Source organism: Zalophus californianus, chromosome 7 (assembly GCF_009762305.2).
Source record: "Zalophus californianus isolate mZalCal1 chromosome 7, mZalCal1.pri.v2, whole genome shotgun sequence".
Classification (NCBI taxonomy): Eukaryota; Metazoa; Chordata; class Mammalia; order Carnivora; family Otariidae; genus Zalophus; species Zalophus californianus.
In genome coordinates this window covers 19,699,645-19,723,593 of record NC_045601.1, presented here as the reverse complement: position 1 = coordinate 19,723,593, position 23,949 = coordinate 19,699,645, and the positions used below count along the sequence as shown (strand labels likewise).

Sequence of the window (23,949 nt, the reverse complement as noted above, 5' to 3'; positions counted from 1 at the left end):
CCACCATTCCCTTTCTCTTCAAAAGTGGGCCGCTAGAAAGAAATCAGAGGCAGATATCTGCAGGTGTTAAACCCTCTCTGGGCAGAGGCAGGAGGGAGGTCTAGCCCCCGGGTCAGCGCCGCGCCCCTGACCACCAACCCCGCCCTTCCGCGCTCGGCCCCGGTGATCGCGAGCTGCCTCGGGGCCTCCGCACTTTATCAGGCCCACCTGGCGCGCCCCGGGGGCTCCTCCCGCCAGCAGGGGGCGGCCGGGCTCCGCGCGCCCCGGCCAGGAGGGGACGCCCCCGGCGGAGGAAGTGCCGAACTCCGGCCAACGCGCCCGGAGCGCTGGCGGCGGCGACGGCGGCGGCGGGAAGCGGCCTCCTCGTCGGGTCCTCCCCCGCAGGCCAGCCCCCCCCCGGCCCTCTTTCCGTTCCGCGCGGCTGGTTCCGGGTCCTGTGACCCGTCAGGCGGTGGCGCGGGCGCACGGCGGCCGGCCTCGGGGACGTTGCGACGGCCGGCGGGGGCTCCGCAGGCGCGCGGGGACAGCGCGACAGGGCGGGGGCCCCGGCGCGGAGCCCGAGCTCGCGGGGAGAGGGGGGCGGCCGGCTCGAGCGGGGCCGGGGGGGGCGCTCATGGCGGGCGGGGGACCCGGAGACCCGGGCCAGGGGGCGGCGGGGGCCGCTGCGCCCGAGACCCGCGAGCACCTCTTCAAGGTGCTGGTCATCGGTGAGCTCGGCGTGGGCAAGACCAGCATCATCAAGCGCTACGTCCACCAGCTCTTCTCCCAGCACTACAGGGCCACCATCGGGGTGGACTTCGCCCTCAAGGTCCTCAACTGGGACAACCGGACGCTGGTGCGCCTGCAGCTCTGGGACATCGCGGGTAAGCGGCGGGCGGTGGGCACCGCTCAGTCTGCTGTCCTCTTTCTGTCCTCATGACCTGAGCCGAAGGCAGACACTTAACCGACTGAGCCACCCGGGCGTCCCCAGGTTCCTTTGTAGAATGTTTGTCATCACGTACCTTGGATCTGAGACCCTTTTTTGTGAGTGAAACTCCCTTTTTCAGATAGGGTGCTCTTCTCCTAGGCCAGGCCCCTCCATGCCCCTCCTCCGAAGGTGAAGATTTGCGAAGGTTGCTCTTGAATCCTTCCTCCTTCCCTAAACCAACACCTGGACCCCTCTCCACCCTACACCCCTATGTATTGTTTCTCTGTCATTTGCTTTCAGTTGCCATTTAGGAGCATAATACCCCTCTTTGAGAGGGTACTTATCTCCTTGCTTTAATTTTTGAAAACTTGAACTCTGGTGGGGTGGGTGGCGGGGTGGGCATTTAAAAAGATGTTAACTTTGGAAAGCTTAAATATGGAAGTGATACCAAAAGTTACCCTGTTCAATCATTGCTGGAAAGAAGCTCAGTCTGCGATAGAGAATTTTTACGGGAGAAAGTACAGAGCTGGAGAGACCATCCTACAGATGCATCAACCTTAGACGATTTGGTCACCCAGCTGGTGCGGGGGGTGGATGACGACATAGGTCTGTCTGCTAGGTAAGTGCTCTTTTCATCAACAGCTTATTCCCTGAGAAGGTATTGAAGAATTATAACCTATATACTCGCTTATTTAAGAACAGACTTCTCTGCCTCAGATATGAGGATAAATTTATGTATGTCAGTTCCTCAGAGAAAGGGGGATGATCAGCCCCGGGCTCAGCTTTTTTTTTTTCTTTTGGTTACAGAAAACCAAAAGTTCGTTTGAAGAGTCATCTTTTGAAGCCAGAGGCTTCTTTTGAAATACTTCCTGCAGTTTCACAGAACACTTGTGAATACTAGTATTGCTTCTTGACAAGGTCGTAAATTCTGAAGGTTGCCTTACCATGTGATAGTCATTCTCCAGGAATCTTCAGTGTAGCTGTAGATTTCCATGAAGATGATTTTAAACCCCCACCTGGGAGTGTTGTTGACTTTGCCTTATTCTTCTTGTAAAATAATATATTTAGCTATTAAATTTTCATTGGGCCTCACTGCAGGTAAATAAAAGATTTTATTGGCACATTTGTGTTTTTAAGCTTCACGCAAAAATACTTATATTTGGAGACTTGGGAAAGCAAAATCATGAGTAATTTTCTCCCTGGGTATCACTTCCCTTTTTTTGTCTACCTTGAACAGACCTATGCAGCCAGGAAGGGGACATAGTCTTGTCAGACTCTGGTACATATTGGCCTAGATGGAATGTGCTTGCACTTTTGCCTAAATCCAAAGATTGAGCTTTGCCAGGAAGGAAAGCAAGATTTTAAGATCTCGAACGGGGATTCCTGGTTGCGAGACCATTCAGCAAGTACACACCAGGTGTTAATAAGATTTGAGGTAAACTATGAGGTAATTAGAAATTACTAGGCTCACCTTATAAATAAGATTTTCAGAGATGGGATCTTAATATATAAGGAAGCTGCCACAAAAATAATTTGGCTTTCACTTGAGGTTTAGAGAGTACGTTTGCTTTGAATATTTGACCTGTTAGTGAATCCTAGCTCATACCATTTGAATTAAGTCATAATGATGTAATGAAGGCAAATTGAAGGCCACTCCAGAAAGTTCCCCAGAGCTAAACATATTTGCCTTATGTAGTAACCCATTAAATCATACTGAATCCTCAAAGGATAGAAATATTCCTTTACTGCAAAACAGTAGGTAGAACTGGTCAGTTGATAGGACTAACTTAAGGTGTGGTACTATTACTAGTTTCTTTGTCGTGGCTTTAGAGATGAGAAAATTGGTAAAGGAATTACACTGAGTCTCTATACTTGGAAACTTTGGCAAGTAGAACAGGTGGGAGTTGTCCAGACATTTCCCATAAATGTGGCCAAGCAGTTTCAGCTGAACTCTTCAGATCAGGAACCATGGTGACTCTTGGGTACAGGCCTTCGGAATGCTTTTTTATTGCGTGAAATGAATGTAGCTTTAAAATCCAGATGTAATTCAGTACAATTTTTGTGTTAGGCAACTGTCCCTTACATTACACCTGTTTTGAGATTGCTCTTTTTTTTTTGAGATTTTATTTATTTATTTGACAGAGAGAGAGAACACAGGCAGAGGGAGAGGGAGAAGCAGGCTCTCTGCCGAGCAGGGAGCCGGACATGGGGCTTGATCCCAGGACCCTGGGATCATGACCTGAGCTGAAGGCAGCTGCTTAATTAACCACCCAGGCGCCCCTTGAGATTGCTCTTAACACATTAACTGAAATATACTAAGTTACTGAAGTCGTCAATAAAATTTTAAGAAGTTTAATAAATACTACTAAATTAAGATGTAGCAAGAGATGTCTCTAAACTTCCTTTTGTTGTTGTTACATAAATTAACCCATTTATCATAGGCCAGCAATGTCTTAAATGGTGGAGCTTCTACTGGTCTCCCAATTCCTGCGGTCGTCTGGTGGTCGACTTTCCTGGGCTATAGGTCCAGGCACCACTGGCTACTGTTTTCATGCAGGAACCACAGTGCCAGATGCCCGCAGCTCATCTTTTCATCTTGGTTTTGCCACAGAAGGAGCAAGTGTACTTGGCGTCCTGGCTTATTTCAATTTTCTTCACCATATTCCTGATGGGCCCCTTATTTACCAGCAATTTCAGCCTTCTTGGTGCATTTTGTTTGCCATGTCACTGCAAACTAGGTTATTTCCCAGAGCAGAATATGATCCGCCCTTTCATATGTATCATAAATGAAGTAGTGTTTGGCTTACTACTTATTATAACTTTATTAGCAACTATAGAATTTTCCAGGTCGATTGAATGGCTGGTCTAGACTAGATCTTTAAAAGGAAGAAACCAGTTTGTCCATTTAGATCTAATACAGTGTAGTCTTCCTGTATTTGTTGAAGTGATTTACCTTTGCAGGAGAGGCAAAATTTTATCCCTCCCTTTTTAGAGTTTTCAGCGGGGCCTGAAAATTAAATTGATGCCAGACAGATTAACAGCAGAAATTTATTTCACATAAGTTTTCTCTGACACGGGAGCCCTCATAAGAAAATGAACACCCAAAGAAGTGGCAAAACCTAAGTGCTTTTATACCAGGTTGAACAAGGAGAAGGAATTGTGGAAAAATAACTAATACGGGGAAGCTAAAGGAAAATAAGCGTTATTTTATAAAGTCTGTTTGTAGAGACGTCTCTCCACTTTGACTCCCATCCCTGGTGATAAGAATGTTTCTTTCCTCCTAGAAAAGAGAGGACATCTCTCACATGAGAGTATTCTTATCTGCTTTCAGGGAGAAAAAGAGATTAGAGCACCCTTCTTAAACCTGCTCTTTTTCAAGTGCCTTTAGTTCAAAATAATCCTTATGCCAAAGTGGCATTTTTTGAGGAACTGATCTCTTCTGCCACCTTTCACTTTTTAGAATCAGTATTTCTATATAAAATAATCTGAATGGATAACACTCCTTTGGGCCCAAGAACAGATCAGGAACCTTCTATTCAGAAGTTCCTCTAAGTATTATTTACCTAGAGCATAAAATGCTTGGTTGGAAGACATTATAACTTACATAAAGCATACTTAGATTCACTTTTTATTGTTTTGATTCCCATCCCAAATTAGAACTACTTCCCTTGTTCCATCTTCTACATTGACAGCCCATGTACCTCATGGCCTCTTGCCTGCCTTCATAACTCTCCTATAACCCACATAAACAAGAGTCTGGAATATTATCTCGGATGCTTTCTTGACCTTCAATGTATCTATTAGTCAACAATTATTAATATTCGGGTTTCTTCTAAGTATGAAGAAGCAATGCTCTGAGGAATTAGATTTGTAATCTCCATCTTAAACACCGACTATTACAATGACTTTCCAATTAACTCATTTAAAGGGATTTTTTAAAATCTTCATTATATCTGACTTTGTACAATCTTGCCATCCTCAGCCTTATGCAGACTCAACTGCTGTGCTGAATTACAAGTGAAGTCTACTGTCCCATCTTACATCTTTAAATCTTCCTCAGTTCGTAAATCCGGAGACATCTTTGGGCGCCCCAGTCTGGACTTTGCATCCACAATTGCCCAGGCAGGATGGGCAGCGTTAACAGCATATTTCTGTTACTGCACGTGGAAATTCTCCTGATAATGATATGCTTTTTGCCTTTCCTTTTTTTTTTTTTATTAATATGTTACCTTTCTCAGTTGCCTCAGTTGTCCCACATAGGCTGAAAAGTGCCCACATTAGCTGTAGAGAGAGGGGGACATCGAGAGAAAACGCTAAAACTTGACCTTTCTTCCCAACCATTTTCCTAATCATTCTATTGTTTGAAATGAAGATCTTTTTTTTTTTTAAAGATTTTTTTAATTTATTTATTCATGAGAGACAGAGAGAGAGAGAGAGGCAGAGGGAGAAGCAGGCTTCCCGCTGAGCAGGGAGCCCGATGCGGGACTCGATCCCAGGACCCTGGGATCATGACCTGAGCTGAAGGCAGACGCTTAACCATCTGAGCCACCCAGGCGCCCTGAAATGAAGATCTTGAAGGCTTTTGGAGATCCCATAGTCTAAATACCGAGAAGTGTCGTAACTTGACCAAGAGAACACAGATAATCAATGGCACTGTACAGAGACACGTCTCATGACTCTGAGATATGAAAACAAGCTTTTAATAGTGCAGCGGATTTTGGGTTCACTGGTGTCAAAACAGTCTAAAGATTGTTGTCGAACAGTTTAACAGACTCTTGTCTAAATTTGCAAATGTTCTGGTCATTCTTACAGTAGCTCATATGACTCCTACTTTATACCCATTGTAGTAATTACTATCTCTCTATGTTATCAATCCAGAATTTCCAGTTATACTTTTTTTTTAAAGATTTTATTTATTCATTTGAGAGAGAGTGAAAGTGAGAGAGGTCACAGAGGGAGAAACAGACTTGCTGCTGAGCCGAGAGCCCGACATGGGGCTCAATCCCAGAACCCTGAGATCATGACCTGAGCTGAAGGCAGACGCTTAACCCACTGAGCCACCCAGGTGCCCCCAGTTACACTCTTCTTAATTAACAGAACTTCCAGCGTAGTTACTTTTTGATCGACTCCGTCATTTCTGGGGGGCATTTTGGAAAGACTTTCCACAGTGTGGACTTTCTGGAGATAACAATGCCGTTTTATTGACAGATACTTGTAGAGCACACCCTGGAAAAGCACGGTGATAATTATAGGTGTTTGCATGGTCTACTCTGATCTTTTAAACCTTTTTAAACCTTTAAGCCATGCATTATTCTAGAGAGGCAGCGTTACTTTCAAATGTATTTTAGGAGAAATTTTATCCATTATGTGTATGTTTTCTTGACCTTCTGATTTTCTTAAGCTTCTGATATGGAAATTTCAGTGATTCTTATTCTGTTTTAAAGCATACCCAGGATTTTGTTTTTATCAGGTGTGGTAAGGCCCACACACCAGATCATCACCACTGAAAAGATGGGTTGTTATTCATAGTTCCCAAGAGAAGGGAGCATGCTGCCCTATGCAGGGTCACATGGGGAGGCACCGGGGTTGGTCGAGAGGCAGAAGGAGCAAGGGAAGAGCATGCGCTAGGCTTTATTGTAGTTTTTGCAGGAAGGAATGGACAAGACAGCATAGGCAAGCTGAGTAAGCTTAGGATTGGTTAGTTTGGAATATTTGAGTGGGCGTTGGGCTAGAGGGGTGGTCTCTGGTTGTTTAGTACCTGGCCATGGGTGATTTAGGGCAGGAGGATAGTGTGCTAGACTGCAGGAGCCTGAAAAGGGAGGCAGATGGGTGGTGAGGACTCTGGATTGGTTGGTTTGCTTATCAAAGATAGGCTTTCAGCAAGTGGTTTGCTGTCTGTCTCTAAGAACTAGCTAGCTGGAAGGGGCAGTCCCTCCACTGGTCCCCAAGGCCCCAAGATGTCAAAGCATTATAAAATATAGGAAATAAAAAACATGATTGATCCATATTTCTAGGCATTTGTTAGAAGAGATTGAGAGATGAAAGAAAGTGCTCTTCGAAAGAAGAAAACTTTGAAGGCCTTATATTTGTAGCCTGAGGATAGCATATCCTTAAACTGGTGATGATTTCACACTTAATTAACACTTAAGTAGTAGAGAGTGGACTAAGTCGACAAGTTTAGGTTGTGTTGTGGTTGCAGAGATCTCCTGGAGGGGGAGAACAGTGCAGACATATAAATGGAGCGGGGTGGTGGAATTCTGTAGGGTGAGGTAAAAGATCAAGATAAAAGTGCTTTAGAATTCTATTCAATTATATTTTCAAAAGTGCTTTTTATAACCAAGGAGGCTAGACACATGTAATTTCCTCACTCTCCTTTTGAGAAAGAAGAGCCACATAAAAATAAATGGGTAGTAGGGGTTTAGTTTAAGGATCTCTGACAGTTGGCCTTACATTCTCTTCTTCCCCATTCTTTCCACTCACTTCTATTTTTTTAAAAAGATTTTATGTATTTGACAGAGAGAGTGCGTGCACAGGCAGGGGGAGCAGCAGAGGGAGAGGGAGAGGGAGAAGCAGGCTCTCTGCTAAACAAGGAGCCCAATGTGGGGCTTGATCCCAGGGCCCTGAGATCATGACCTGAGCCTAAGACAGATGCTTAATGGACTGAGCCACCCAAGTGCCCCATAAAATGCAGATTCTTTAGCATCAACTGTGTCAATAGATTTGGCTACCTCTGACAAACATCCCTATGCATCGTGATTTTAACAAAGAGTTTAATTCTCTCACCTGGTAAGCCTGTGGTTGGGCAGTCCACAGCTGCTGAGCAGAACCCTAAAGTCCTCACGGACTGAAGCTGACATGGCACCGCCCACCTATGCCTTGGTCATAGTCTTTGTGGTCCAAGCAGACATGCATGCCTTGCTGTGAGGACCACTGGGAAATCTAGGGCCTTTTTTTTTTTTTTTTTTTTAATTGGAGTCACTGCTTCCCCAAATAAAATTCTGTGAGGGGATAATGGAATAGACAACTACCAATTCTCCATACTTATCAAATTAGAATTCCTAGAGGTAGGGCCTGGAAATTTGCAACTACCAAGCACTACGTGCAATCTGATTTCTACTAAAGTTGAGGAGAAGTTGTTCTGTCATTGGCTTTGCTGCACCCTGAGGATAGATTGATCCTCTCACCTCACTCAAGGAGTTCTCCACTTAACGGGGCAAACCTGCCTGCTCCCCGTGCTCCCTCACACTCACCTTCCATGACCCTGGAGTTGTTCTCGATTTCACATCACCTCCTCCTTGTCTGTGTGCCTATCTCAAGAGCATCCTTCTGAGGGTAGTGTATGGACACAAGAGCATTTACAGGACAGAGATGGCACATTTCTTGCTCTTGTTGAATAACTAGGTAGGAAAGGAAAAAGCTAATATCTTAAACTTTTAAAACTACTATGACTTTGAACACAAATCAAAAAGATATTTTGATTTTATTACTTGTTTCAGATTGATTAAAGTCAGCCGTTCTTTTTATAGTCCCACAGAATAAGACCTTACACAGTGACTGAATACCACAAAAGCCCAGTCATCTTAAGGTAGCAAAAAGAAATCCAGAGTCTGAGTTGATCGGGGAATAGGTAATTTTGAGAACTACTCAGTATTACCACCGCTACTGTCTCGAAAGCAGTTTATTTTCCTTTTAATTTAGGTGTTTTCCTATTTTGTTTCTGTATTCAGTTTGTTACTCTTTTGTTTGACAAACCCAAGACCCATTATGACATCACATTGTTGCCTATATCATGGTATAAAAAATTTTAATGGATAATTATCCTTTTAGAACTGATGACCGGATTTATTTTTATTTATTTTTAAAGGTTTTATTTATTTATTTGAGAGAGAGAGAGAGAGGGCACAGAGGGAGAAGGAGAAACAGACTCCCCACTGAGCAGAGAGGCTGATGTGGGGCTCAATCCCAGGACCCTGGGATCATGACCTGAGCCAAAGGCAGACGTTTAACCAACTGAGCCACCCAGGTGCCCCTGATGACTGGATTTAAATGAAATTTGACTTGGTATTGATCTGTTGGCCTTCTAACATGTTTGTTAGCAGTGCTTCATCTCTAAAACGCACAATGAGATTTAAGGATTTTTTTTTTAAAGGAGTTTACAAGCACTAATTAGAAACTATACTTTTCCACTGGATCACCTTGAGTAAGACTGTGTAGCTCAAGTGATTCTCAGTGGGAAAGGGTAAGCATTTCTACTTGGAATGCTAAACACCAGTTGTCTCATTACTTTGATTTGTGTTTCATGGTGAAATTTATATTTTGAGTTTCAAATAATGTGAGGAAATATTTAGGTTATTTATCAAATGAGGTCATGAACATAAAATATTGACATGAACATTAAAAAACTAAACAAAGGAAGTGATTAAAATCACAAAAGAGAGCATCTCTGGCCTCTCTTTCCGATAACCGTTCAGAATGTAGTCCTTTCCTTTTCAAACACTGAGAGGAAATACCTTCCTTTTGGAAATTTACATATAAAGAAAGAAGGCAAATTATTTTGTGGTTTTCTTTTCCTTAATTCCATTATGTATTTTTGGAAATATGTTACCTCAGCTCCTTTTCAAGTCATTAGTGTTGGATACTCCCAAATATTACATAAGCATTTTGATCTTTTTGCCACCATATATACCTTAAGCTTCATCCATTTGGGTATATAAGTTGTGCATCTTTAAATATCTTTGAGCCTAGATGACTAGCACTGCTTTTTCTTCATTCTCATTGCCATGATGTCTAGTTATAATAAAGGTTCCCTCTTCTAGAAAAGGAAGTAACAGAATTTTTTTAAAAGATAAAACATTTTAGAGTCCTTTGGAATACTTTGGCAGTCTGCCCACAGCAGCTGCCCCAATATGGGGTAACTAAAGCATTCAGCACTGGAGCACTGCCCATAGCTGCTATGGTAAAGCCCTAGGAGACTTAGAGAAAGGGTTTACCCTGTGCAATAGGGCTGTGCTAGCCTTGAGGAGAGTCGTCCTAGGCCCATGGCACTGCCTTGGGTCTGTTTGGAAACATGGGACATATGGAGCAACATGTACTCCAGAAAGTCTTTGGCTAACAGATTGGACAGCACATTGGATAATAGATAACTTGGGAATTGGAGTAATTTTTTCTCCCTGGGATTTTATTTTCTCATCTATAAAACAAGAGAGGTTGGACTAGATGATATGGGGTATCCTCTCTCAGTTACAATGTTGTCCATCTAAGTGTTGGTCAGGAAGGCATGAAAGTGGGTCCCTCCTCCTCCAGTAAGAAATGACTGCAGCACTGGTTAAAGAAGGTGGTGTTGCTTAGAATCTCCCCACCCTGTTTGAGCTACTTCCTATTTAGAGGAAGATCTCCCAGGTCCTGCTGAGTTTTTATATTGCCATAAGCTTTAACTCTATACACACACACACACACACACACACACACACACACACACACACACACACACACACACACACACACACTCCATGAAATAAAACTCATGCATCTGTCTTTGTATTTAATAACTGCAGACATCTCTACCCTCTCCTCTCCTGTTCTGGGACACAACCCAGGAGCAGTCAGCATGGTAGGAATTCCCTGCATTTTATTTACATATTTATGTAAAGTAGAATCCAAGAATAATAAAGTTTTCTTGGACTGAACTTAGAATGGCTGATTGGCTACTTCCCAGAGACTATTCTTTATATTTTTTTGTCTAAAATTAAGAAAAAATAATTCTAGGATTCTTCAGAATTCCTGTGCAATTTAATGTAAATATGAAAGTTTTTTCCATTAATTTGGTCCCTAGCCCTTTTTTAAGCTTAGGGCTAACTCCCAAAGTGTTGTGAGAGGGAAGTAGTACAATGCATCATTTTTTTTTTTAAGATTATTTGTTTATTAGAGAGCTTGTGCATGAGCAGGGGGGAGGGGCAGAGGGAGAGGGAGAAGCAGACTCCCTGCTGAGCGGGGAGCCCGACCTGGGGCTCTATCCTAGGACCCTGAGATCATGACCTGAGCTGAAGACAGACTCTTAACCAACTGAGGTACCCAGTCGCCTCAGAATGCATCATTCTCATGGGGAAGACTCAGCACTGTTGGAAGTTGTATCTAGAAGTTAAATATGTGAAGCTGTTGTGTCCAAGTAAGCATCTGAATGGCATTTATTGATAAGAAACAACTAATAAGATTAGCTTACATACCTCTATGAATACCATCCCTTTGTATGCTACCATAATATACTCTTCATATCTCTGATTACACCTAACACAGCATGGTATCAGTGTGTCTGTGTCCTCAAATAGACTGTGAGCTCCTTAGGAGAGGAAATCATATTCATTGTTCTGTGATGTTGACCAGTGTCCAGCATAGTGCCTGGTACATGGAAGGAACCTAATACATATTTTTTAGTGGAAATCAAATCTAGATATGAGGTAAAAAAATAAAATATTTGGGAGTTGTATCAGTCAGGATAGACTAGGTTATGTTGGGGTTCCAACAACATTAATATGTCAGTGGTTTAAGATAATTATTCCTCACTCTTTCTACATGTCCATAGTGAAGGCAGAGGTTGGGGTGGAGGGAAGGATGTGAGGGCAGGTTTGCATTGGAGCTACCAGAAGACTCAGGCTAACAGAGGCTCTACCATCTCTTGACGCTGTCATCTCAAAATTAGGGTTCAAGCCTGCTGTAGCAGGACAAGGACACTGTCACCCAAGTAATTCTGCTTAGAAATGACACTTCTGTTTACATTTCATGGGCCAAGACTAGTTCATAGCCACTCCTAATTTAGTGGGGGCAAAAGAGTGTGATCCTTCATGCATCTAGAAGTAGAGGAGAATGGAATATCTGTGAACAGTAGTTTTGTTTTCCACTATAGTTCTTTTAGGCAATAATAAGGGAATAGATAAAATTACCCAGAGAGTAATAGTAACAAAGTTAGGGGATGCAACTCTTACTCTAGTAGCAAAGTTTCCTTTATTTTCTAGTTTAACAGCTGGAAGAGTTTAGCATATCTATGCATTCCAACCTTTGAAACCAACATAGTTAAATCTAGATTTTACCTTGTTAGGTTTATTTTTGGAGAACAGCTCTTAAATTTATGTTAAGATTATTTTAAATGAATTCATTGTATCTTTTTCTATTCTGTAATTAAATTTAATGTATTTTAGAAATGTGTGTTTTTTATTTGTTTTGACCAATTCAGGAATATTTCTGAAGCAGTAGTGGATTACTTCAGAATTTTTAAAAAAGGAGATGATGAACTCAGTAAAATAGGAAGTATACTTTACTATTCTGTTGGAAAGTAAGCTATTTTCCTAAATGCATGGCATGGCCTTTTGATTCTGGATTATTTACATTTGATCCCCATTGCTGTCTGGATTCAGTGATTGCAGAATTTTTAGAAAATCATTATATTAAAGTTATCACAGAGAAACTTAAAACATCAGAAGGGAGAGCTGGGAGGGCTTAGAAGATCCCTAAAGATCCTTAAAGACACTTCACTTATTTGGCAGAGAAAGTTACATGCCTGGGGTTGCTTGACCTTTAGTGCTTGATATTTTGATTCTCAAGTATATTTGTACTTTCCTCAAGTTCATCGTCCTTTGCAAACTGTTTTCACCACTACACTACCACTACAGCATATAACTAGTTTAAGGCTTTGCCGGGTTTAGTTGCACCATTTTAAAGAGGATGCTCAGGCTTTCTTCATATAATACATTTATTGAGCACTTAATAATAATACTAGCTAACATTTACACAGTGCTTACTATGGGCCTGACATTTTACTTTTTGAACTTAAGGTCTGTGCATGTAAATTATACTTTAAGTACATGCCTTCATGAATTTTTATATAGCACTTCCAGTTCAAGGGATAGACCATCCCTCACCCCTTAGAACAGAAGTAGCAAATACTTTAGGTTTTGTAGGCATTCACTACTTGTTGCAACTACTCAACTCTGCCATGGTAGAATGAAAACAGATGTAGAAACCCATAAACAGATGAAGGCGACAAGATTCCGATAAAACTTTAGCCAAATTTGACCATGAATTATAGTTTGTCGTACTCTGCCCTAAAAGACTCTCAGGCAGGCATTTTACATTAAACCTCCCCAGTGAGCCTCCGAGGTAGGTATTATTTTTTATTTATTGATATATAATTGACATACAACAAACTGTACAATTTGATGTTTTGCCATATGTAAACACTAGCGAAACATCATTGTAATCAAGATTGCAACCATTTCCATCACCCCAAAGGTATTTCCTCTTGCCCCTTTGTAACTCATCTCTCTGCCTTGCTGAAGACAGTCATTGATGTGCTTCCTCTAAGTCACTATAGTTTTTATTTTTAAGGATTTGATATAAATATTCATAAAGTAATAACCTATTCCCTCTCTGGTCTGGCTTCTTCTACTCAGCATCATTATTTTGAGATTCATCCATTTTGTTACTTGTATCCATAGTTTGTTCCTTTCCTTTCTATTGTTATATTTCATTGTATGGATATACCATACTTTATTTATTACTATTTTGGCTAAAAAAATAAAACATCTATGAGCATTCACAAACATGACTTTGTGTAGACATGTGCTTTCATTTTGTTTGGGCAAATACCTAGGAATGGAATGTGTTGGTTGTATGGTAGTTATATGTTTAAATTTTTAAGAAACTATCAAATTGTTTACCAAAGTGGATGCACTATTTTAAAATTCTTATTCTTACCAGCAGTGTATGAGAGCTGATTGCTCCACATCTTCACCAGTCCTGGGTATAATCAGACTTTTTGTTTTAGCCATTCTTGTGGGCATGACGGGGCAGCTCGTCGTGAATTAAATTTGCCTTTCTCCAATAATTAATGATGTTGGGCATCTTTTCCTCTGCTTATTTGTCATTGTATACATTCTTTGATAAAGTGTTCCAGTCTTTTGCTTACTTTATTAATTAGATTTTTTATCTTCTTTCTTTGGAGTTTTGAGAGTTCTTTATATGTCCTGGGTATAAGTCCTTTACTAGATCTAGGATTTGCATCTTTTTTCTCCCAGGCTGTACCTTTCCTTTTCGTCTGCTTAATAGGGTAATTGACACTATTTTGAGTTGCCGTATGGTGTGGTTGTTAGAAAGCACACTCTGAGACTATCAGAGTTTTGAATCCTAACCTTGGAACCTAGGGAAAATAACTTGAGGTTTCTAAGCCACAGGGTCCACTTAAAAAATTACTTGTCATACACATTTCTGATTTTCTTATGTTTTACCAAGAAGTTTATATGAGGACAAATTTGAATATGATTTAGTATGATTGGTTGAAAGTAGTATTTTTAGGAATTTATAAATGATTCAGTAAACAAAACAATAGTAAAGCTTAATGGTTCTTCATAAACATCTGGATTTCTATACTTTTACTAGTTTGGCAGCCTACCCTCATTTCTAAATTGAAGGGATAGTCCAAAAGAGTACTTTCTTATAACTGTGAAATAATCTTATAATCTGGACTGTCTTAATGAGGCTAGTTTCCCTTGTTGCCATAGTCATTTTATGTTTAATAATTAAGATTTATAAAACTAAAAGTAGTATGTACTCTCTAGTTAAAATTGAAGTCGGAACCACTTTAATGCAATCGATGTCATCTTTTTGCAGAAGAGTGATATTGACTTTGACCAGTTGGTATATCCTCTGTGACTTTGCCATGTATGATTATTAAATGTGTATGTTTATGGAAAATGGTACAATGTTAACTTCTTATAAATGTCAGCATTGTGATTAAATAAGCTATATAATTGGCTGGTCAGATTTACCTTACCAATAAAATATGAACATGATAGGTTTCATATGTTACCATTTGTTACAATGAAGTTCAGACATCTGGACCATCATAGTACACTTCAGATAAGCCCGTATGAGGAGTTGTCACAAACCAAATGAACTGCAAGCGTATCCATTTAAGTTTGCCTATTGTGTTTTTCTTCCATTATTTCACTAAGCTATATCTAAAACTCTGAAGCTATAGTAGAATTTGGAGAAGAAGGAATACTTTTTTGTGGCTAGCTTTGCATTTATTACTATCCATAAAATGTAGATAACGTGTGTTTTACATCATGTGTTTTAACAGGAAAGTGTCCTATCAGTTTTGTTTTTATCATTGGTCAGAGTTACCCATCTTAGATTTGCACTGATTGCCTTTTTTCCTGAGCACTCTAGTCCATAACTTGACAGACTGAAGGTAAATGCCTTAGAAGTCGGGCGTCTGGGTGGCTCAGTTGGTTAAGCGACTGCCTTCGGCTCAGGTCGTGGTCCTGGAGTCCCGGGATCGAGTCCTGCGTCGGGCTCCCTGCTCGGCAGGGAGTCTGCTTCTCCCTCTTCCTTCTCGTGTTCTCTATCTCTCATTCTCTCTCTCTCAAATAAATAAATAAAATCTTTAAAATAAATAAATAAATGCCTTAGAAGTCAAGGCGACTACAGGATGGTTCAGAATGGCCAGCATCGTATTAACATGGGTGCGTGGGAGCCAGGAAACCCAGGCTGTAGTCCTGCCTTATGTTGTCCGTGCCACTGTCATCCTGGCCAAGCAGCTCTCCACATGGATTTTCATCTGTCAGATGAAGATTAGGGTCGCTCCAGTGTCAAAGAGCAATACCAGACAGAAAGGGGATGCTTTGCAAAGTCCCATGTAGTATGTGAAGCAGTAGAATTTTCTCCAAAGTATTTAACATGTTAAATTATTTTAAAAGTATGATATTTGAAGTACTCTATAGTTGATCCTTCTTTTAATCACACAGCCACATGTGCCACTTTTTGTTTGTAGGTTTGCATGTGTATGCTTTCTTGGAGGAGAGCAATCTTGCATGCAGAGTCAAAAGTGGGTGCAGGCTAGAGATGGGGAGGAAAGATGAGCTCCTTTATCTCATAGCCAGTTCTAGTCTTTTTGACTGCATTTTACCCACCATACTTATCTTCTTCCTGCAAGCTTCATTTTCTTCTATTCTTGTGTCCTCTCCCCCTCCGCCACCAGCTTGCTTTTTTCCTTTATTAACTCTTCTCTTAAACCAGAGGGCGTGGGAGGTGGGGGAGCTATGGGCCCTGTAGCTTTAAGCACTGTCATCTGGATTTTTTTTTATTATTTTTTTAAAAGATTTTATTTATTTGACAGTGAGAGTAGGAACACAAGCAGGGGGAGGGGGAGAGGGAGAGAGAGAAGCAGGCTTCCCACCGAGCAGGGAGCCCAAACATCCCAGGACCCTGTGATCATGACCTGAGCTGAAGGCAGACGCTTAACAACTGAGCCACCCAGGCGCCCTTGTCATCTGGATGTTTATGGAGCATGTGTTGGACATGCGCAGAACATAAAGCTAGCTAATTGTGTACTCAGACCCCATGATCAGTCATGTGGTTCTGTGCATCCTTCATCCCACCAGTTTCTTTGCTATGGAATGGGAGACGTGTTTATAGCACTATGCCTAGGGTCAGAGGGGTTATATCTAAATATAGACTCTGTCTGAATTATGAGCTCTTAATCTCTTATTTATTTTTAGGGCAAGAGCGGTTTGGCAACATGACCCGAGTATACTACAAAGAGGCTGTTGGTGCTTTTGTAGTCTTTGATATATCGAGAAGTTCCACATTTGAGGCCGTCTTAAAATGGAAAAGTGATCTGGATAGTAAAGTCCACCTTCCAAATGGCAGCCCTATTCCTGCTGTCCTCTTAGCTAATAAATGTGACCAAAAAAAGGATGGTGGCCAGAATCCTCCCCAGATGGACCAATTCTGCAAAGAACATGGTTTCACTGGATGGTTTGAAACCTCTGCAAAGGTGAGGTCTGCTTTGTGTTTGTATCTGCTCTGCTCTTGTAAATCTGAGCTGTAACTTTAAAATATTTAGATGGGTTTATGTGAGTGGTTTTGGGGAGCCTAGAAAAAGCCAAAGTAGAGCATGTTATAGTTTCTTTGAGTGGGCAGCAGGAACGCTTTCAAAATTGGCTAATGTGGAGGTGAATAGAAGGGCAGGTTTTCCATCAAAATAAAAATTAGTTGTTATTTAGAGCAAAGAACAATGACATTCTCTGAGTTGGAGCCTTTAAATGAAACACTTCTGCAACTGGAGTTTATGGGGAGATAAAGTGTCTTGTCAAGCCCAAGCATTTTTGATTTTTACTGAAGGCTTCACGAAATATAGGGACATAGATGACCCTGGTGAATGTGTGGGTCATGTGCAGTACTAACCAAAATGGACACTGAAAGTATCAGATGTATTCAGATGATGTTTGAAGAGTTTCAGATTAATTGTGTATGAAAGAATTTGAACAAGAGGCAAGTATCAACACTTGTGACATGCTTCATGAATAGTGGAGTGAGAATTTTTTCTTTCATCTATTATGGGATACAGTGTTTTATGAAGAAAAACAAAAAACACTTAAGTTGGTTGTTAAAAATCTTGCCAGCCTAGATATGTAAGAAAGCAAAGGTGAAAAATCACAAGCGCAAAATATTGGTGGGGAGGGAGTTCGTTAATGTGCTTTGGAAATTTCACATTATAGAGGTCAAATAACAATTGGACTTATGTCAGAATGATGAAATGTTGGAGAAATTCTCTAATGACAAAGTCCAAACCATAAGACTGTGCATCTTAACACAGTCCCAGCATTTGGGATGCCTTCTGTGGATTTCTTGTAGGTATGTATTTTTTAAAAAAGCCTTTTCCTCTTAGCTAACAAATGTGACCAGGTTTATCCACTGGTCAAATTACCTACTTACGGCTAGGTTACTTTTGGCTTTACCAGAAACCCACCCTAAAAGTAGAAGATGATTTGGTGCCGCTGATGATCAGAATAAGGAAAGCAAAGCTATGAGAGACTGCACAGAAAAGCGGCTCTGGAGAGAACTGAGTGATGTTGGAGTCATCGGAAAAACTAGTGTCTGCTGGACGCAGAAGTTTTTACTCCTAAGCTAAAGGCTATTTGTTTAAATAAATACATCCTAGACTCTTAAGATCTAGTTTCATGAATAAAAAGTGGTGGCAGAAGAAAGTTGCAGTGCGGGGCCGGGTGCCGCGTGAGCACTTCGGCAGGGGGGCAGGAAGAAATGGCGGAAGGGGAGGTGCCTCGTGGGGGCGCGTCCGGGAAGCCACACCCTCCGTCCGCGTCCGCGGAGTGTGTGTCAGGTGATTTGCTTGACTTCCCAGCTTTGTTGGGAAATAATCCGTGGTACATGCAATGTTTATTAGAGCATGAGATTTGTGGGAAGAGTTGCATGTATTACAGATAAAATTTCTTCTCTAAGTTTTATTTGAATTAATCATTCAGGTAATAAATCCAAATTCATCCCCAGAATCTAGATGGAAGATTTAGAAACAGCGTCAAGTGGCGTGTAGCTGGAAACTGGAAGTCATCAGCTTTGTTAACATTTATAGACAGTTACATGTGGAGTGGAGAGGGAAAACATTGGTTCATCGTAGAAGTTTCAGGTCTGTTCTGCGCATTCCTACAAATCTATTAGCAACACCTTCTGCAGAATTTCTTCAGTAGTAATCCAGGAATTTTCCAAGAGAATAACAGTAATATGAAATTTAGGTTAAAATTTTAGTCGAGGCTTAAATACTGGCCGAGTGTCACTAACGCCTGTATTTCTGAGCTGGCCGGCAGCTGACTTCCCAGCTGATTTCTGCTTGAATTCCTGTGATCTGAATTTTAACGGGAACACAGCCAAAAGACAGTCTTGGATTCATGAACTTCATCTTTTCACCTTTATGGCAAATAATGGATTTCCAATACGAAAATGTGTGACTAATTACAATATGGGATTTTCTGTTCCTAATCAATTGCTACTAAATGCGGTTAAAGAGCATTATAATTCTTTGAGATAATGGGAATGGTGGGGGCTAAATGACTTTTGGACATTCAAAGATCAATACTTAAAGTTAATACTTATCGTGGGAGTGGAGATAAAAAAAAAAAAAAACCTTGATGCTGGAAAAGGTACCCGAATGAATAGCCCAAGTCTTGCCGGTTTCTCACTATCTGAGAAAGTATATCAGATAAGGGAGACAGCTAGAATGAACCTCATGTTGTTAGATCGAAATTGGAGAGATCAATATGAACTTAATGTTTTATATGTATGTATAAATATATATGTTTCTGTGTTTATATGTGTGTCTATATACACATACATAAACTGATAAATGTAGAAATTGATGTGTACGTGTCTGTGGAGGGCACATGTATATTTACTAGCTCTGCCTGCTCAGGAGCAATGACACCACAGGTCCAATGAGCTTTCTAATCCCCAGAATTTGGTTTTTATTTTTTATTATTTTTTAAAAGATTTTATGTATTTTAGAGATAGCATGATCTGGAGAAGCGGCAGAGGGAGAAGGAGAGAGAATCTCAAGCAGATTCCCCACTGAGCACAGAGCCTGATGTGGGGCTCAATCTCATCACCCTAAGATCATGACTTTGAGTCGAAATCAAGAGTCAGATGCTTAACTGACTGAGCCTCCCATGCGCCCCCAGAATTTGGTTTTTAAATACTGTTCTCCTGCAAAAAGAACAGAAGTTTAATGGAGAAATGATTGATTCCAGGATTGGTGGGACAAGGAAAGTAAAGATGCAACAGAGATATTTTGTGGTGCCAGAAATTAAGGAAACACAAAATGATGGAGACCCATCAAAACGAAACAGGACCCTACTTATAGGAGCTCCAAAAATCCAAGACGATTTGAGCAACAAAGTAAATAACTATTGTAATGGATCTCTTCCATAGAATAAAATAATAATCCATGATAGGAATAAACCAATGAACAAGTAGGGGAGAAGAGGAAACTCTTCCTAACAGTAGAATTCCAACTAATAAATGCAGAAGGAATCATGGAAATAGATAGTCACCTTTATTTTTTAAATTTTTTTTAAAGATTTTATTTATTTATTTGACAGAGAGTTAGAGAGGGAACACAAGCCGAGAGAGGGAGAAGCAGGCTTCCCACCGAGCAGGGAGCCCTATGCGGGGCTTGATCCCAGGACCGTGGGATCATGACCCAAGCTGAAGGCACACGCTTAATGACTGAGCCACCCAGGCGCCCCAGGTAGTCACCTTCAATCACCATGGTAATAGCTGTTTTAGGGAAGAATTAATTGATGTTAAAGTTAATGGGGAAAACTATGGTGAAAAATAGGATATTTCCATATTTGAGCTTACTAAGTACAAAGGAGAAATAGTAACTATTCAGTGGAGAAGCCTGGCAGACATGACGTTAAGCAAGTGTGCCTCTCAGACGGTGAGAGGGACACATCGCTTACTCCTGTCAAAAATGCATAACTTGAGTTTAATGATACAGAAACCTCAAACAAGCCTAAACTGAGGGATAATCTCTGGCCAGTATGCTGCTCCAGGAATGTCAAGGTCATGAAAGGCAAGGTGACTGAAGAACTGTCCCAGGTTAAAGGAGACCAAGAAGACATGAGCACGAAATACAGCCGGTCACTTGGATCACAGATAGGACATTGAGACAATGGTGACATTTGAATAGGCTTCATAATTAATGCTGACACTATTATCGAATTTCCTGATTTTATCTGGAAATCTGGATATCCAGGATGTTAATATTTTAGGAATATGAGTGAAAGGTCTGTAGGAATTTTTGCTACTTTGCAACATTTTTGTCAATCAAATTATTTAGAAATGAAAAGTTAAATATTTTTTTTAAAACGCTCAGATTTTGTTATGTGTTACTCGTGTATTTAATGACAACTAATAAATCTGTCACACAAATGTTATAGCTAGTGAATCCTTAGGGTATTTTTAATGGACATCACACCTACAACATTGTTTCAGGTTAATTTACACATGACAACTAGAAGTAATAATCCGTACTCGGAGAAATGACATGATGCATTTATCATATTTTAATGTGCGAGCCCGTTGACATTCCTCTTCATAGTGTATCCAATGCTTGACTTAAATGTTCAAGGGCAGGAAATTTTTCATCTTAGTGCTTTCATTTATGTGAGTGGCAACCCAGCATGGGATGATGATTCCTTTTCAACCATTGAAGATAGTTCATTGAACCTCGGGGGCAAAAAGTTTGAAACAGGAACATCAGGAAGGGGAATCCTTTGTGAAAAGAACAGAGTTCTGTAGCCACATTACTCAATGGTATTGACCTCTGAGGGTGTATACCCTGTAGTGAGGGAGAAGATGTAGAGGGGGTGTCCACCATCTTGTCCCATTAATACTCCTCATGCTTTCTTCTAAGCATTAATCCTTAGAATTCATCTCGTTCATCATTTCTGCATTACAGGATAATGTAAACATCGATGAAGCAGCCCGGTTCCTCGTGGAGAATATTCTTGCAAACCAACAAAGCTTTCCAAATGAAGAAAACGACGTGGACAAAGTTAAACTGGATCAGGAGACCTTGACCGCAGAGAGCAAGTCCCAGTGTTGCTGACATGGTTTCAGCATCTGTCCCGCGTGCAGAATGCAGTCTGCCTGGGCTGGAGCCAGTCCTGAGAATGGATAAGGTGGCGGGTGTGCTGTTCTGTGAGTCCTCCCGGGGCTGCACTTTAAATGAATGCTCTGGTTTTTCTTCGGGTTGGATGAATCTTTCTCCCTTTTCAGAACGACAGTGATGGCACCCCTGGGAGCCTGCGCCCACAGGGGGGTTTTCTGGTGGTCACCATGAGTTCAGGATAATGTTTACATCCTCTGTAACATCTTTTTAAATGGTGGCCCCCCCCCCTTACCAATTCCCAGTTGTGCCTTGTAGCGGCAGTGCTGGGATGGTAAGAAACCTGACCTGCAGTCTTTGAGCAAGGCTATGGGTCCCTGTCTTGTCTCCACATTCCAGTCTCACTCTCCAGGGAGGCTGCAGACTCTGGTAGTCACAGAAGGCTTGAAGTTCCTGTTTTGCAGTTTTTCCTTTTTTTTTTTTTTCCTACTTCAAACTTTGATACTTCATGTAAAATTGTTATCCTTAAATATTATAATTTCAAGAGCCCTACCCAGGGTGGCATGTCCTTGCCAAGGACTCAGCACACACATGGCGCTGGGTTTCTAGCTCTGGTTTGGTTGCTGGCAGTTGGAAACAATATAAATGAATATTCCTTCTCTCTCACTCCAGTTTTTTTTCCCCCCTTCTTCCTCCTGGTTGTTTATTTTTGTACCTGAGAGCCTGGCTGGTATTACTGTTGCAGTTCTCTCCAACTGGAGCTAGTCTTTTCAAATCTGTATTAGTAATGGTCGCAGAGAGAAGTCACTTCAAAGCATATACAATGAAAGCTGAGGTTCTGTATTATGAATTATGAAAGAAAATAGGTCATGTGTGGTTTTCTGTAAAGTTTGGGACATTTAAAGGATAGCACATGAGAAACTTAAGGCAGCCTCATAATACTTGTATTACCATTTAACCCAGTTAAGGAAAAAAATAAATATTTTGACTGAAACCTTGTTTTTGTGAATTAATATGGTTCTAGAAAGGTAAATAGGGTGTACTTTTCTGCCTTACAAAACTTTGTGTCTGTTCACTTTTTCCCTTTGTTTTTCAGGGACTTGCTATCATCTGAAAGGTCCAACCTATTTTTTTTAATTTTTTATTGTTATGGTAATCACCATACATTACCAACCTATTTCTTTCAAAGGAATTTTAAAAGTGTTTGTGACATAAGCCAGAGCTAATACAAAATGAGGCATTGATCAAATTGTCTTATACATTATTATGAATGTGGGTAGGAAAGATCCATGCATTTATTGAGAGCAGGGGGAAAAAAACCTAGCAGGAATTGCATCTGCTCTGACAGGTGTATTCTGGGAATAAATAGTTATCATGGGCCATAAAATGTAGCTTGCTCTTCTTGTTAAATCTAAGCTTTGCCTAGGAATCACAAATGTGTTTATATGTTCTGCATTTAAAAATAAGCTCTTTGATATGTTGGGACATGTATTCTGTATAGAATTAGATTTTCTGAAGTTAAGGAATATAAAGAAGCCCCTTATTTAAATATCACTTACCATTTAGTTAATATAGCCCCTCTTAGTTTTTAAAATATATTAAATCTTTCTAAGAAACGTGTCATACTCTAAAATTTTTTCTGGTTTAGGTACCAAGTACTTCTTGTTTTTTTTTTTGAAAGATTTTATTTATTTGAGAAAGAGAGAGCAACAGAGATAGAGCACAAGTGGAGAAGAGAGGGAGAAGCAGGCTCCCAAGGAGCAGGGAGCCCGATGCGGGGCTCGATCCCAGGACCCTGGGATCGTGACCTGAGCTAAAGGCAGACGCTTAATCGACTGAGCCACCCAGGCGCCCCAAAGTACAACTTCTTTATATTGATTCCAAAGTCCAATTGTGTAAGTAGTATGAAAAGTTGGTGCCGAAACCTAAAGTTTATTCTGGGTGGTCACTGAAAGTGACAAGTCTTCTTGGAATTTTCTTTTTTTAAAAACATTATTGATTTTCATTTTTACAAGAAATTCATTGTGTTTAAATTGAGCAAAATCAGGGAGTATTGCACTCTCTGTGCCCACCTTTACCACATTTGTTACCTTCTCTGAGGATAATTTTAAGGATTGAGAGTCCCTTAGATAATGATTTCTCTATGAACACTGAAGGTTCTGTTTGTCATTGTGAGATAGTTTATTCTAGTTATTTCTTACACTTTAGAAGTAAAACCGAGTATTTTGCTTCACTCCTAAATTCTCACCACAATTTGTTTTTGTAACTTGAACATAAAATTTGAATTTAGGGTAAGTTACATAAATGGCTAAAGGAAAGAATACTTATTTCCTTATTCACTTACATGCTTAATGAAAATTCCTGAGCCTCACTTCAGACTATTTAAATATTTTTCTGGGGATGGGGCTCAGAAATCTGCTTTAAAGAAAAAAAAATCTGGTGAGGGGCACCTGAGTGGCTCAGTCGGTTGTGTCTGACTCTTGGTTTTGGCTCAGGTCATGATCTCAGGGTCGTGAGATCCAGCTCTGCATTGGGCTCCCGCTCAGTGGGGGGTGTGCTTGAGATTCCCTTCCTCTATTCCTTC

General features: G+C 40.8%; 1 protein-coding gene and 1 pseudogene across 1 annotated transcript; both read left to right on the top strand.

The window, feature by feature from the left end:
* Positions 1–440, top strand: part of LOC113927841 — an 83,576-nt pseudogene extending 83,136 nt beyond the window's left edge.
* RAB32 (RAB32, member RAS oncogene family) lies at positions 318–22,359 on the top strand. The gene is made up of 3 exons (XM_027603754.2): positions 318–863; positions 16,459–16,736; positions 21,216–22,359. The coding sequence occupies exons 1-3, from the start codon at positions 614–616 to the stop codon at positions 21,363–21,365; spliced, it is 678 nt and encodes a 225-aa protein (XP_027459555.1). The 5' UTR covers positions 318–613; the 3' UTR covers positions 21,366–22,359.
* Positions 22,360–23,949: the final 1,590 nt, after the last annotated feature.

Excerpts from the sequence above, each read along its gene's own strand:
- RAB32 (XM_027603754.2), top strand. The coding sequence starts at position 614 with ATGGCGGGCGGGGGACCCGGAGACCCGGGCCAGGGGGCGGCGGGGGCC. Across the intron at positions 864-16,458 it reads GCAGCTCTGGGACATCGCGG|GGCAAGAGCGGTTTGGCAAC; the intron begins GTAAGCGGCGGG and ends ATTTATTTTTAG. Across the intron at positions 16,737-21,215 it reads GGTTTGAAACCTCTGCAAAG|GATAATGTAAACATCGATGA; the intron begins GTGAGGTCTGCT and ends TCTGCATTACAG.